This window comes from Sceloporus occidentalis, unplaced genomic scaffold, assembly GCF_023333645.1.
Source record: "Sceloporus occidentalis isolate IW3139 unplaced genomic scaffold, rSceOcc1.0.p SCAF_6, whole genome shotgun sequence".
NCBI classification, from domain to species: Eukaryota; Metazoa; Chordata; class Lepidosauria; order Squamata; family Phrynosomatidae; genus Sceloporus; species Sceloporus occidentalis.
In genome coordinates, this window is record NW_028316986.1 from 128,292,720 (window position 1) to 128,308,570 (window position 15,851).

At 38.0% G+C, this 15,851-nt stretch overlaps 1 protein-coding gene and 1 non-coding gene across 3 annotated transcripts in view; both read left to right on the plus strand.

The window, feature by feature from the left end:
* LMBRD1 (LMBR1 domain containing 1) overlaps nucleotides 1-9,164 on the plus strand; it is an 82,151-nt gene extending 72,987 nt beyond the window's left edge. For both annotated transcript variants that reach the window (XM_089530986.1, XM_089530987.1), the window contains exons 15-16: nucleotides 7,549-7,640; nucleotides 7,804-9,164. In XM_089530986.1, the coding sequence (XP_089387112.1) occupies nucleotides 7,549-7,640; nucleotides 7,804-7,923 (212 nt within the window). In that variant the 3' untranslated portion in view covers nucleotides 7,924-9,164. The remainder of the gene's footprint in view (nucleotides 1-7,548; nucleotides 7,641-7,803) is intronic.
* LOC149311394 (small Cajal body-specific RNA 15) lies at nucleotides 6,647-6,778 on the plus strand. The gene has a single exon (XR_016281822.1).
* Nucleotides 9,165-15,851: the final 6,687 nt, after the last annotated feature.

Consider the following 15,851-nt stretch of genomic DNA (forward strand, 5'->3'; position numbering starts at 1 on the left):
TGGTATGGTAAGTATTGAGCATTCTGTGTATTGAAAGCACAACTATATAAGAAGAGAACAAAGTATTATGGTAGCATTTCAAGTCTTTCACTGTGAGTACACACAGTGAGGGTTTTGATAAAAACTGGTAATGTTTAGTATAGTAATAATTCAGAATTTCTTCCAAGCATCAGTACTCTCCGTAGTCTGTTGAAATAAAATGGATGCTTTCCCTTACTACATTGAAACTTTGGTCAACTCGGTTTATAAAACCCAAGTTTCATTCAAATTAATGATGAAGTAATAAGGGTTTTTTTGGACACATACCATGTTTCTGACAATTAGTCCACCATTTCTACCTGTTAGGAAGCTGCAGTTCGCTTTTTATCTGCTTTAGCTCCCTATAACATTTCATTATGTGTTTTGAAGACCATTTGCCATATCTTTAAACAGAACTTTTTTTTTTTTTTGGAAAAAACATGAAACCATTACCCTTATACCTCTCCTATTAGCTATCAATGTATACATTTATTTGCTTAGGCTTGAAATCTGGCACTGTTTGCATATTTATAGCATATAGCTGGTGATTCTACCACAACAAAAACATGTTTCCAGCTTCTGCCTCCTTCAGTTACAAACTCAGTTTTAAAAGTAGAACCAAATCTTCAGCATGTGCAGACCACTCTTGGGTCCCAGTGGGATACATAGATGGGGATAGGGATTCTTTGCCAACTGGAATCAGGAACCTTGAGAATTATGAGCCAGCGATAAATATTAACATTCTGAAACCATTATTAGAAGATCCTTGGATAAGCGCTGTCCATAAGGTGGCAATTCAAGCTGCCCCAAGAGACTTGATTTGGCCTTGTGGACTTCATGGACTCTAGGTCAGCTCTCAACATGCTTTTACATAGTAAATTCCTGAGATGGCATGTCAGTATATTAGAAAAGCACATTTGTAGTCTTTCTATACTGGCAAAAGGAAAGCTTAGTCCCTTATGCAGGTCACATGTAGAGAGAACTGATTTCTTGAGTCTTATTGCTCAGGTGAAAAATGGCCAAGAATCACATGTAAACTAATAATAATAATTATTATTATTATTATTATTATTATTAACCTTTATTTATAAAGTGCTTTAAGTTTACACAGCGCTGTACATACAATCTTTTTAATTGGATGGTTCCCTGCCCTCAGGCTAACAATCTAAAAAGACATGACACAAAAGGAGAAGGGAGTGGTGGTGGAGAAGGGGATGAGGGCCAGCAGTTCTTCTCTACCTCCGAGGCATGGATCAGGGGAGATGGACTGGAGGGAGGGCTTGGCTTTACAAAAGTTTAATCTAAACTTTTGTAAAGAAGAACAGTATAACTATGGATAAAGTGGAAAAATTTTCATTGAAACCATTTACAAACCAAACCTCCCTATATAGTTCCACACTAGAACATGGTTGCATGGCACTGCTTAGACTATAAGGAAAAACAGTAAAGTGTTTCTCAACTTCCATGACCTTTATATTGTTACAAAGGCTACTAACATGCCTTGTTAGAAATATAGGTACTGAGGTCAGTCCCACAAAGCCCTTGTCACTGTTTTCAGCATAGGCTTAGCTTTAATTTTCATTCTAGGTCACATCTTATGCCCTCAGCAATATGGTGTGGCTTATATTTTAAGACAGAAATGAATTGCTAGTTACACACAAAGTAGTGCCAAGCAAAGATGTACCTATTCACTGTACTTTTCATAATGAGGCACAGACTGATTTTGAAAATGGACATCTGCCAAAGAAAAGATATCCTCATAACTAATGGGGCAGGGCAACATAGCTAGGTCTTAAAATTACCAGTATAGGCCCAAATCAAACATGTTGAAATTTTCAGACCAGTTTGACCAAAGGTTTTTAATAGTCAGTTCTCTCGGCCCTAGTTAGTACTAATACACTTGTCCCTCCACATTTGCTGGGGTTAAGGGCACAGGACCCATGTGAATGTTGAAAAATCACAAATAACAAAAACACATCTCTAGAAATCTCTAGATCCTCCAGTGCAACTCTGTGGTCATCATCTGCCAGACATTGACCACAGAATTGTGCTGGAGGAGCTACAGATGCTAGTGGAGCTAGTGGAGTAAGGAATCCCTAGGTCCTTCAGTGCGACTTTTGGTTAAAGTTGGCCACTGAGTTGTGCTGGAGGACCTAGATATTCCTAGAGAGAACATATTAATAAAATCCGTAAATAATCAAATGCGCAAAAGTCAAAGCTGCAAATGTGGAGGGATGAGTGTATACTGATTAGTTAGTGCTAATACACTTGTCCCTCCATATTTGCTAGGGTTAGGGGCACAAGACCCCCATGAATATGGAAAAACCGCAAATAACAAAAGCCCCATGTTTTTACCTGAGAGGACACCTCTCTAGGAATATCTAGGTCCTCCAGTGCAACTCTGTGGTCAATGTCCAACAGACACTGACCATAGAACTGCACTGGAGGAGCTACAAATGCCTGGTAGAGTATTCTCTCTAGGAATCTCTAGGTCTTTCTGTGCAACCTTTAGCTGACCATAGAGTTGTACTGGAGGACCTAGATATTCCTAGAGAGAGTGTATCAAATCTGTGAATAATCAAATCCGCAAATATGGAGCAATGAGTGTATACTAATTATCTTCTCACCACTGGACATATCTGCAGCAAGGAGACACTACAGTGGAACCTCGCCATAGGCGGGCGCGCCATACACGGCCTTGAGCATACGTGCTCAAGCCGCAGGGCGGAAGGGGCGGCACGTCCCATTCAGTTGAATGGGTGCGCGCGCCCGTTGCGCCCCGCGCACCTCCGCGTCGGCGTGCACGAGCCCCATTGTTTACAATGGGGCTCGAGCATAGGTGGAAATCGCCATACGCGGCGGGATCCGGAACGGATCCCCCGCGTATGGCGAGGTTCCACTGTATTTCTAGTACAGTGGTCCCTTGGCTTACGTGGGGGATCTGTTCCGGACCCCCCACGTAAGCCAAAAAACGCATAAGCTTGAGTCCCATTTGATTGAATGGGACTCGTGCTTGCAGCACGGAAGAGTGTGGGCGCGTGCGCCATTCACTCTTCGTCACGCAGCTTCCGCGTAAGCAGGAAGCTGTGTATGCAGCGCCCGCCTATGTGCTTGTGGATTTAGATAACACATTGATGGTAATTTAAGATATGGGAGAATTGTCAGTCTTATTGTAGCATACCCTGTGAAATTGCTTTGTAATCCATGAGTAACAGTCCTATGGGTACCCCATGAAACGTTGGGTGATGTGTAGTTATTTGATTATCTGTTCTTATTACCAGCACATTGGTTTATTTAGCCAGTATTTTCTGGTGGTTAATTTCAGATATGAGGCAAGGCCCTAATTAGACTGCCTAGTGCCAAAAGAGCAAACCAGTTGTATATCTAAATGTTGTTGTGTGCCTTCAATTCATTTCTGACTTACGGCAACCCTAAGGCAAACTTACTTTGGGGTTTTCTGGGGCTGCAAGTATGTAACTCACCCAAGGTCATCCAGTGAATTTCCATGCCTGAGCAAAGATCCGAACCCTGATATCCAGAGTTGTTGTCCAACACTCAAACCAGTACATCACAGTGGCCCTTGTATCTAAATTACCTTATAGTATTTGGAATGCTTATAGGTACATATTTTATAGGCAGACTCAGGGTCTAAATTATATTGTGGAACATGATGTTAAACAAATGGAAATGTCTCCCTGGGGAAGAAGCAAAGACATTGTAACTGAGGTACTGAACTAGTGTTGCATTTCATTATAACATTTCTTGAAGGTCAAACAGGTCCAAAATATCTACTATAATTTGTTTAGTCAGATTACCATAGAGAGCCATCTGTAGGTCTGTTCATTGCTCTTTAATTCAGGTGAGCAGCTGGAGGGGTTGCAGATGGTGCTGAAAAATGTGCTGTCCTGATCTACTAATTAAATGTTTTATTTCCTGTTCTCACATAGGGCATAGTAGTTGACTCAGGAGGTAATCTGTTTCACATCCAAGTAAGATAGCTATTTACAGTGCTTCTCCAGAAATTTTATTGATAACTCATTTGTCCCACCATTCAGTTTTGAAAAGAATCTCCAAGAAGTCTTACATCTTCAAAATCAGGCAATACCAAAAAAAAAAGAAAAGGGGGGGGGGAGAAAGAAGTGGGGAGAAAGAAAACAATTTTACAAGTAAAATTTTGAAGTAGTCAAAGGTTGGCAGAACAAAAAGTGTTCCAACCACTTGCCAAAGTCATCATTGAAAGAAAGGCGTTCTACAACCAGGGTGGTGCAACCAGGAAAGTTGAGTTAATAGTTTAGCTTGGTTAGTGTATCTGTAGCAAAGATAATTTATTTTTATGCCTGCAGCTGATCTGAAATGTTTTATCAAAGGACGAATGTGTGTTCAGACTATGCCATGGAACTTTTATATTTGCTTAAAAATTGTAATAAGTGTAGAGTTTGGAAATGGCCTCAGAAATTGGACTCATGAAGTCTGGAGATAGCTGGATTAGGAGCTCATTCACGACCTGTTCAATCAGAACAAAAAGTCTCATCTCACTTTTTCTGTATGGAAAACAACAAGAACAACTGGCAACATGAACATAGCTGATACAACAGGTGTGCTTTAAGTCAGGGTGGATGACTTTCCTAGGACTGGAGACCACTTGTGATTGGTCAAGCACTTGCGAGCTGCACATGTTACATTCCAGTTCAGCAAGATTTAGGCAAAGTCACCTTTTCGAAGTAAACTGATTCCAGTGGCTTGGTAGAGGCCTGACAGGGTTACCACAGAATCCAAGCACAACTGCCATTTCTTCTTTTCTCCAGAATTTCATTCAGCTTCTCTCAAAGGGGCAGTAACATATTAAAATAGATTAAAATTTGCTATCTTTCAACATGGTTTTACTAGTGACTCACAAAAGAAGTTTTGAATGTGGTTGCTCTTTAAATTAATATCTAGATTCCAGTTTTGAATGTGCTCCAGAAAGTAGACATTAGCAAGATTCAGACATGATTCATAGCAGCCTAAAGTATTCACTGTTCCTTATGAAAACTTGCTTAAAAGAGCTTTCTTTGGATTTAGACTTCAAAGGAGACTATGTGTCAGATCCTTGGACTAGTTCCTACAAAGTCATTGTGTCTTCTTAAAAATATTCTGGCTGGTGAGAACTTTCCTCTCTGATTCCTGCTGGGATTCCTTCTTCAGTAGGCATTGATGTTTGTTCTCTACTCCATCAGCCTCACTTGAGGAACATCTTCATTTTTGCCTACCTGTTTAAGATAACTTTCACTCTGTCACAGAATCTTTTTGTGTTAGCTATTTAGATTGCTGTCCTATATATGTTTCCAAGCCCACCAAATAATACTTTACTTAAAATCTGCACAGTTGAGTAGTTGCTAAGATTAAATATACCACGGTGTGGATGAGGGTCATCTGTGCAAAGTCAGAATACAAACTAGGCAGCCAAGGACTGTCTCAGATTAATTTTTCAGGTTTTTCCAGAGCACTGTTCCATTTACATGATTCATCACTCTTGAGGATGTTCCGGATTTCCATAGCAACAATTCCTTGCTCTTTGGCTTTCCTTTGTTTAAGTGAAAGAAAGACAGGTAATCAAGTTGACTGTCTTGGCTTATTGGTGAGGGAGGAGAAAATAGACAGAAATACCATTGTTTACCATGACAGATCTACTGCTGAAACACAGATGCCTTGAGCAGCATATGAAGCTTATATCTGAAGCTGCATACAGCCTGTCACTGGTTGATATTCAGTTGTGGGAGTGGGTGATTTTGAGGTCTGTTGCATGGAGACGGCTTTTAAGACTCTGTAAAACATCAAAGAGGAAAAAATAGCCAAGGAAGAAAGAAGAATGGTTGTCACTGGAGCTGCAGAAGATAGTTGGAGAAAGATGGACAAGACTACTTTCAGGCTAGGGAATGATTCCAGGCTTTTTGTCTAGCTCATTTATGTAGATTGTGGATTATTTAATGTATTTAAATATCCCCCTCACATACAATGGTATATGAAGCCAAGCTCTGCATCAGATGTACACGTGATGGAAAGGCAGTGTGGTACAGTGGTTGGAACTTGGGATTGGGACTGGAGGATTCAGATTCAAATCCTGAAATTCACTGGGTGACCTTGGATTAATTTTTAGGGTAGTTGTGAGAATTAAATGGGTGGAGGCAGGGAGAAAGTTGTTAGAAAATAAATTAGATTCATTTGTTACTTCCCTCACATAACATACCATGTTTAAGGCTCATATGACCATCCTTTTGTTTTGTTTTTTCCTCTGTGCCCATCTTGACATTGAACATTGCAGCAACAGCCAGGTGTATGCAGCTGAGCACCTGAATCCAGTGTCACTTGTTAGCAAGATGTAATAGTTTGTAAAGCCTAATCCACATGAGTCTGATCTGGGTTGAGTGGGTGGCTGTTTTGATTTCCCCCTAAATCCTGGAATGCTAATGAGGTGGGATTTCATACAGTCAAAATTAGTTCAATTATAGTACTACATCTTTGCTGTTGTTTTCCCTCCTGTAGAATTGTTCAAGTAGAAATAGATGTACATGTTTACCTGGTTTCTAAAGCCATCTTAGGAAAATGTGCACTTTGTGGAGGAAGTCTGTAAATAAAATCCTAAATTTTTTTGGAGGACTAAGAAAGTAGAACCAATGAAGTCATTTGGCTCTACTGATACTATCCTCCTAAATGAAATGGTAGAAGAACAAGGTCTTGTCTGTGAGATACAGCTAGGCCTTACTACTATCTGCCAACAATGCCTATTTGTAAAAATTCAAAATTCTTGCAGTGGAAAGGGTGGAGTGTTTTTCAGCAATTACATAATTTTCATGTTTGGAAACACATGCCGTGTTTTAGAAATATTAAGTATAATATATCTAGATTTTGATGAATCAGGTGTCATTATCTTACATGCATGGATACATTCTCATCCTTTCAAGCAGGACAAAATATTTTAATGGTAAGTTTAAAACCTGAACACCGCTGTTGATAACAGGGAGGCTTGGAGATTTCTCATTCATGGGGTCACCATAAATCATAGTCACCTTGATGGCAATTAGCAATTTTATGCAATGGCAGTAATTTCAGCTTTAACATATGTTTAATATTCTTAGTATACTTTATTCATCATAATTTATGAACCACAATGTTTTGCACAAAATTCCCTTCAGGGAACCTGGAGTGGGCACATTTTATGGTGGAGGGATGACCCATTTTAGGCTCAGGGCTTCTGGTCACTTCAAAAAGACCTCTCCTGGATCTAAAATGGCCTGGGGGGGGGGGGACAAAACATAGTAAGATGTGCTCTAGGGAGTGCTTGGGACAACTTGTGGTCTTCAAGATGTTGTTTATTCAACTTCCATCACATTGAAGCAGTATGGCCAATGGTCAGGTATGGTGGAAGCTGGAGTCCAACAACTTCTGGAGACCCACCAGTTTCCTATTCCTATTTCAACAAGATGCATCTATCTCATAAAACTTTGGACCAGTTCATAGATTGTCTCAAAGTAATGTTTTCTTTTCTTTCAGACCAGTGTACAGTAACTCGGACTTATCTATTCCTTCACAAATTTTGGTTCTTCAGCGTTGCATATTATTTTGGCAACTGGGCTTTTATTGCAGTAAGTAATATTATTTGGATATCATCATAAATCCAATTTAATGGTTTAACATATCATTATCATATTATTTGCATCACAGAAATGGTGCCCCATTACAAACCTGTTACTTCCATATTCGCTCAACTGATCAACAATAATGCATTGTAATAACTTAAATTCACAGGTCTTCTTAATTGGATTAATTGTGTCATGTTGCAAAGGAAAAAAATCTGTCATTGAAGGTGAAGTGGATGAAGATGATACGGACACAAGTGACGATGAACCATCTCTCTATTACGGTTGACAGCACATAGTCCTGAAGTAAAACACACAATGTAAAACTGTGAAAATGCTATTTTCAGTTGGATGTTGCTCCTGGGAAAAAAAAAAGCATTTGCCAATGTTAAGGGGGATAAGTAATGTAAGGCAGAATTGGGAATTTGAGCATCTTATTGTCTTATAGTTAATCTAATATGTACATATATAGTCACAAAAGAGCTAATTTTATGAAGGAAAGATTAAAGAGTACTATATTTTGAATGTATACTTTGATGCTGTGATGTTATTTAAGTTACCTTTCAGTTGGACTAGTTTTAAATTATATCATGCCAGATTCCCTTTTTACAGTGTTAAAAAGAATGGGTGTAATCATACTTGTGTCTTACAAAAATCAGAAGTTTAACATTGCCAGTGCTTATTGATATACAACCAGTGTCAAAAATACACCTGACAGTAACTGTAAGTAATACTTAAGCTGTAAGAAATGTTAGATGGAAAATGCTTTCCACTCCAATTTTATATGCAAGTGCAGCGCAATTGGGAAGCTGCACTTAGATTTGCATAATGCTTCCTCTGTCTTCCAGCCATAGATGAAATATAACCACACTGAAGAATCCCAAATAGCTTTGAACATGGGTTTTCCCATAGGTCAGCCATACAGAACATGCTTATTGTATGGTTAAGGGGATCCTGATTCAAATAAATACAGGGACCTTCTTATGTGCACTTTAGCTATGGCTTATTTTAGATTTGATGGGACATAAAAAAAAGACAAGAGAGGAAGTCCTTTGACTTGCCATACATCATGAGACATGTGGTGGGGAGTGGAGTATTGCCTGGAAAGAATCACAGTCCAGATCCCTGTCAAAAGAGTACAGTATAAAGGAAAACAGTTTCTCTTCTTCCTCCAATTTGAAACTAATTCCCCGCAGCCCAGGCCAGCATGTCTAGTGCTCAGGAACTCTCGGAGTTGTCGTCCAACATTTGGGGACCTATTCTTGAAAATCACTGGTCTAAATTAACAGTATGCAAATTGTTAAAAATATGTTGACTATTAATAACATAAGTTAGCTACTGTTTCATGTTAGTGTAACTCAGCTTAAAAATACCAAATATTTTTAGTTTATTATTTTTTTAAAAAAGCAGTTGCAATCTGTATCCATTTTCATTTTGTTCAAAGTTATAACTAAATGTAATATATAGATATTTAAAACCATGCAAGATTTTTCTGTCTCATTTTGTAAAATAAACTGATCAGGATCTTGACTACAGCGTTGGAATGTTCTTGCAGCTGCAAAACCTTTATTTAATATTAATTCTGATGAACTTTTTTTTTAGATTCAAGTGCCATTTGTTAAACAATTATAGTTAAACAAATGAAACAGTTCTGAATGTCTTTTCTTAGTTGCAACAATATTGTATATTTACTCCACCTTTTATCTAATGGCTGACACCCCATGTTGCAGTTACAAACTCATAACGTAGAGTTACAAATGTACAACTATTCTTTTTCAGCTATACTACATATTCACTACCATGGCTTTATTGCCACAATTGTAAAGCCCCCAGAACCAACCTTAAACTCTAGGGGGGAGTTCAGAAAGAAGCATGGATATCTGATGTGTGATTGAGTGGGGAGCTTCAGGACTTTGGAGCAGGAAAGGTTTGGTCACATCCTCCTGCAATGCCTCACTTGACTGCATTGCAGACCTCCATCACTCAGAGCATCTTCCCTGGAGTTTAAGGTGGATTTCAGGGTTCATGTTCTAAGGCCATTTGTAGCAACATTTGCCATACCTAGTTACAATTTCAATGCAGGATCTTGGTCTGTATTTAAAGCTTGTCATTTATATTGGCATTTAAATGATTTCTTTTAAACTGCTGTAGTTCCAGTCTGGTGAATCATTTTAAGTGTAAACCCTGTGCTCAATAAGAACACTTTCCATTGACATTTGCAATAAAAGTCCTATCTTCTTAGAGCAGGGATGGGGAAAATGCTGGTTGTGAGCTACATGCAGCACCTGAGCTGTCAAGATATCTCCAAGTCCTCAGACCCTCCCCCCAAAAAACTTTTTTAAAATTGTTAATTCCCTAATGTCCCCTTGGTTGAAAATTGGCATTCCCCCCAGGGGAAAAGAAATGGAAATTAATGGAAAATGAAATGAGAACTAGTAGAGCCCATCAGGGGTTTGGGTGGAAAAATGTAGCCAGAACTGAACTGTTATATCTTTTACACTAATTTGCAAGCAGTTCCCTGTAAATAGTAAATTCTGGCACACAGGAATGTATTATAATAACTAATGGTGTTTTAATTTGTAGAAAATGTCTATTATATTCCACTGATTATTTTTTTATGAGCCAATTTCTTATTCTGGAATAATTCACATCTCTGATACATCTCACATTAGTAAGATTTCAGATGGCTTCCTAAAGAAAACCTCTTAATTTCAATTGTTGTATAGGTCTATCTCTGTGGTGATTACACAAATCTAAGTGAGCCTACTTGTCTTTTAATCTTAAACTGCACAAACAGTAAATCGTTTTTTAAATAACAGTGATAACTATTTTAAGGTAACATGTTTGTATCCATGGGCTTAGTATACTGTTTTACATAAATCTGTCCACTCTGTTATCATATCAAAAAGTGATACTGTCATGGTGCTATATGATTTGCATACTTAACATAAAAATTAATCTGTATTCAGTCATAAAAATTCATCAGCTACAATCTTGATTAGCAGTAACATGACTATTGTTTTGGTATCTGACATAGCGTACTTTATATTAGATTTTTTTAAAACTAAGATAAAATGTACAAATATACTTGAGCAAGTTGGCTTATCTTAGTAGCTGCATTTAATTGCATGATTCTAAGATACTCCAAAATTATATTGTCTGAGATTATTCTGGGTTTTGTGTACAGACTGGAGCAAAAAACCAAAGATTTTGTGCCCATTGGGAACAGAAATAATTTTTTGGATGAACTTCAAACAGACCTTACGTTGAAAGTTATACAGTGGGACCCCAATATCCACAGACTTGCCATCTGCAGATTTGGGCATCCGTGGATGGCAAGCCCCCATTGTCCCCAATAGCAGTACGTGCACATGGCTACACCACCATTAGGGACAGCTCCCATTGTCTCCAGTGATGGTGCATGCACATGGCACTGCCATTGGGGACAACGGGACTTGAGCATCCGTGGATTTTGGTATCTGTGGGAGGTCCAGAATGGATCCACGCAGATACAGAGATCCCACTGTATATGTATTGATTATATATACAGGTATTACCATCCATTCCTGAAGGAGGCAAATAGCTATGTTGAATGTGCTTGCTGGATGAGCTACATGCAGGGTGCATTCTCAGTTGTGGGGGTCCTTCAAAACAAATTACAAAGTAACAAGAGGATGAACTGGTCTGTGTCACTTCTGTGTAATTATACCCTCCCCCCCCCCCAAAAAAAAGTATGCTTTGATCTGCCATTGAGCAATGAGGTACAGTATTTTAAACCTCTCTTTTGTGGCATTTACCGCAATCAATATTGAAATGTGTTTCATTTCATTTCTTTTTTGTCTGCTTTCACACGAGAGGGCTCATTGTGACCAGTCAGAAGATGACATGCAAGTCATACAGTTTTGCATCAACTGATACTTCCCCCTCATAAATGTGGGAAATCTCAGAAGAATTGTGTATGGAAAATGATGACAGTTGATCCCTTATAAAATGGATTTTGCACATAAAGTCAAATCTAGAAGCACCCTTAGTATTTTAATCCTGTACATTGAAAATAATACCACTGAAAACAATAAGAAGGGTATTAATGCAGTGGAGTTACCATACTAGGTATTTTTTTCTGTAGCCCTATTCATCATTCTTTTCTGTATAAAAGTGGGTAAAGAGATGTGTCCTCCCTCTTTGTGTTTCTGGGTGAGGTTTGAAAAGGAGCTATAATTACATTCAGTTGAAATAGTGACCGTTTCATATGATTGGATGCCCTACTTTGTGATGGTCTGAGTGTGTGCGTGTGTATGTAAGTTTGTAGTCACATTCACCCAAATACAACTACAGTTCCTTTTCACATCTTCATTTTGAGGTCAGGGGTGGAAGTGGTAGAGTTGGAGCGTAAGTCTTCAGCTCCCTCCAGTCATGTGTAGAAGAGAACTAGATATAACTATTAACTAATGAACTGGTGTGTGTCTTCACATTGTCTGTCGACTTATGGCGGCCCCATTAATTTCACAGGGTTTTCTCATGCAAGAAATAGAGGTGTTTTTGCCAGTCCGTTCCTCTGAAATATAGCCTACAAAACCTAGTATTTGTTGATGGTCTCCTATCCAAATACTAACCAAGGCTGGCCCTTACTGCCAAAATCAGATGTGATCTGGTGCCTTTAGAGTATATAAACCAATACCCAGTACCTATGGTGCTCTTTCCATCCCTGAAAACTGTTTTCCTTGGTTCTATTTCATTTATTGTCTTAGTATACAGTATTGTGTACTGGTTTGAGGGTTGGACTATGATTGGAAATCAGGGTTTGAATCTCCACTCAGCCATAGAAACCCATTGGGTGACCTTGAGCAAGTCACATTATCTCAACCTTAGAGGGAAGGCAAAGGCAACCCCCCTCTGAACAAATCTTACCAAGAAAATCCTGTGATAGGTTTGCCTTAGGGTCACCATAAGTAAAGCTAAATTGACGTTTGTTCAAGTTGTGCTCACAATTATAAAATGAACTTTGTTTTTCATGATCTCATTCTGCCACTGGCTTGTGTAAGATAGATTATGTCTTTTGACAAGGCCATTATTTTGAAGCATTGTTATGACTGCTCAGGGATTTGGGGTGAGTATGTCCTCCTAGTACCATATTTCTGAGAACCATGTGCCAATTGACCTTTCATCATTCTGTTAATTTTTGTTTGCTTGCTTGCTATCTTCCTTCCTTCCTCTTAAGAGTTCTTCAGTGTCTTTTGCCTTTCATATCAGAATGATGAGGACCTTCAGCTGTCTTCTTTATTTGCCTAGCATTCAAGAGGATATGTCCCATCAAAACTTTGGGAAGAAAAATTGGTATGACAGCCATGTTTCATCCAGAAGCCATGTTTCAAGCAGCAAAATACTGATCCAGTTTTTCGTTGTGTCAGTATTTTGTTGCTTGAAACAAAGGTTTTAAATGTTTCATACTAGATTTTATACCAGAAGTTTGATAGTGGCAAATGAAATGAAAACATACATCCATGCTCTAGTATTGTCATAAAATACATCATATAAGAACCTACTTAAAGATTTTAAGTTTTCTGCAAGTTATGAAATTCACAAAGCTTTCTAACCCCAATAAACACTGCTCATAATGGCAAATGACTAGAAGCCAGCTCTTTATTATTATTATTATTATTATTATTATTATTAAACTTTATTTCTAAAGCGCTGTAATTATACACAGTGCTGTACAAAGTCGGTAAAATTAAAGAGTATATAAAAGCCTGCCCAAGGCGTACATTCTAAGATAATAACAATTAAAAGAGGAATAGATAAAATTACCATATAGAAAAGAAAAACAAATTAAAAACATCAAATATAAAACAAATCACGTCACATCAAATTTATTTGTGATGTATCTTTTTAAAAGATGTTGATTGTATTTTTAAAAATTGATATATTTAGACTTTATACTTGGGGAACTTTTTTTATATAAACAGCAACAGCATGGGTTTGTTCACAGTTTTGTAAAGATAAAGAATAATGTATGTACACACACAGACGCAGACACACACACACACAATGCTCTGAGAGAATGAAGCTGATTCAAAGTTTATTTTAGAATTCGGAAGAGAACCACTTTTTTACAGCACAATTACTTATTTCAGCTTTCCAGGGAGGATTATTTCAACGATTTATTATTGTTTATTATTTATTATTATTTATTATATGCATATGGAGGAACCATCTTTTACTTGCTTTTCATATCAGGTTTTTGATATGCAGATCATTCCTTTGCAAAGTAGTAGTTCTTGCCTACAAATAGATTGATATGTTTGATTGCTTGTTGATATCTCAGTGCGAATTTAGAATAGCACTAATAGGGAATATCTGCAACGTTAACACTAATAGGTAATATTTGCAATGTGCAAGGTAGTTTTGAGTTTTCTGTATTTAGCAAGCTGTTATGCCATTTCTATGTACAGGCTGAGTCTCCGTTATCCAGAATTTGAGTCTCCCTTATCCAAAATTCCAAAATCCATAATATTCCAAAAGCCAAAACTTTTTTAATGGGTGGCTAAGATAGTGACACCTTTGCTTTCTGATGGTTTTGTTTGTTTCATGCACAAACTTTGGTTCACTTTGGTTCATGCACAATTTAATTTTTTATATATATAAAATGACCTTCTGGCTATGTGTATAAGGTGTATATAAAACATAAATGAATTTCATGTTTAGACTTGGGTCCCATCTCCAAGATATTTCATTGTGTATGTATGTGCAAATAGAGCTTTCCAAAATTCAAAATACCTCTGGTCCCCAGCATATCAGATACGGGAGATTCAACTTGTATATACATTTGTTTATTACAGTGATATCCTACTTTCTTTCTACCAAGTTCAGTGATTTACAAGACTCTTTATGCTCACAGCAGAGCTGCAATCCAGGTTGTAAGACAGTGAGTGGCTCAGTGCCTACCAGTGAGTTTCATGAGTCAATGGGAATTTGAACTTGGAGCTCCTAAGTCCTAATTCAACATTAACCTCCACATTGCCTAGGCTCTTAATATGTACCTAAAAGTACACATTGGTTGCAGTATTCTACCAAGCAACCTATGCTCTTACAAACTCAAATCTTTGGGCCTGAAAAGGCTTTTGAGGAATGTTATTTATGAAAGTTCTGCTTATAATGACACACCTACTATATCCATAGAGAAACATGACAGAAGGTGACAAGTTTATTTTTTTTATATATAATTGTTTTGCAATCAGATTTGCTTCCCTTTCCATAAGAGACTGTTGCAGGTAATTGACTGAAATTAAGAACCAGAAACAATGTAATATTCTCAGCTGAAATAACAAGCACACAATTATTCCTAGTCTTCTGACTAATACAGATCCCTGTGGAATGATTTTGTACCACTTAATCAGATATAAAAAAGACAGAAATTGGTCAAAGAAGTGGGGTGAAGAGTTACTGTGACTGTTTGTGTCATAGCAATCCTTTTGCCAGATGTAAGAATGGTCCTGGAGCCAAATGTGAAGGATAGGATGGCAAGAAAGCCTGTGGTGCTCAATACTCAGTCCCATGATGCGGAACAACTCTATTTGGCTAGCACAACAAAATTTTGGTGACTGCAGTTGAGGCCCATGTGCTTAAAACCCCTTTACGGTGCTGAAATCAAGAGCCTAGGAAAGCTATAGTTATTTGGGAATATTTTAAATATGGAATAATTTTTCAGTTACAACCAGTGCCTCTTCAGGGGAGCAGAAAATTGAGCTGCTGATCAACTGCAAATGTTGGTGCATTTTATGCATTAATCAGGCTTCCAGTAAGCCTCAAGGTGTATAGAGACAGACTATAACCTTTATTTCAGAATACTGCTTAATTTAAGGGTCCTTTAAAAGTTAGCTTTTTCTCAATGGGGTTCTTGTTTGGTTAGTATAATGTTTAAATGATGCACATATATGAATGTCAGTCACTCTAGGTAGGCCCTTTTAATGTTTACATACCATTTTCCTAGCAGTGCCAGTGCTATGCTCAACACTCCTTCAACTGACCTTGGCTAACATGGTTGTGATATAGCCAGATGGGTGCTACAAGGTGTTAAAGTAGCCTCCAGCTCATGATCCATCAGAGTTGGTCACTAACTCCCTTGTGTGGCAATCACTGTGTAATGGCTCTGAGAAACTAGATACCCCATTATTCTTAGATATTTGACTGTTTTGAGATTTTTGGGGGGAACAGAAGACA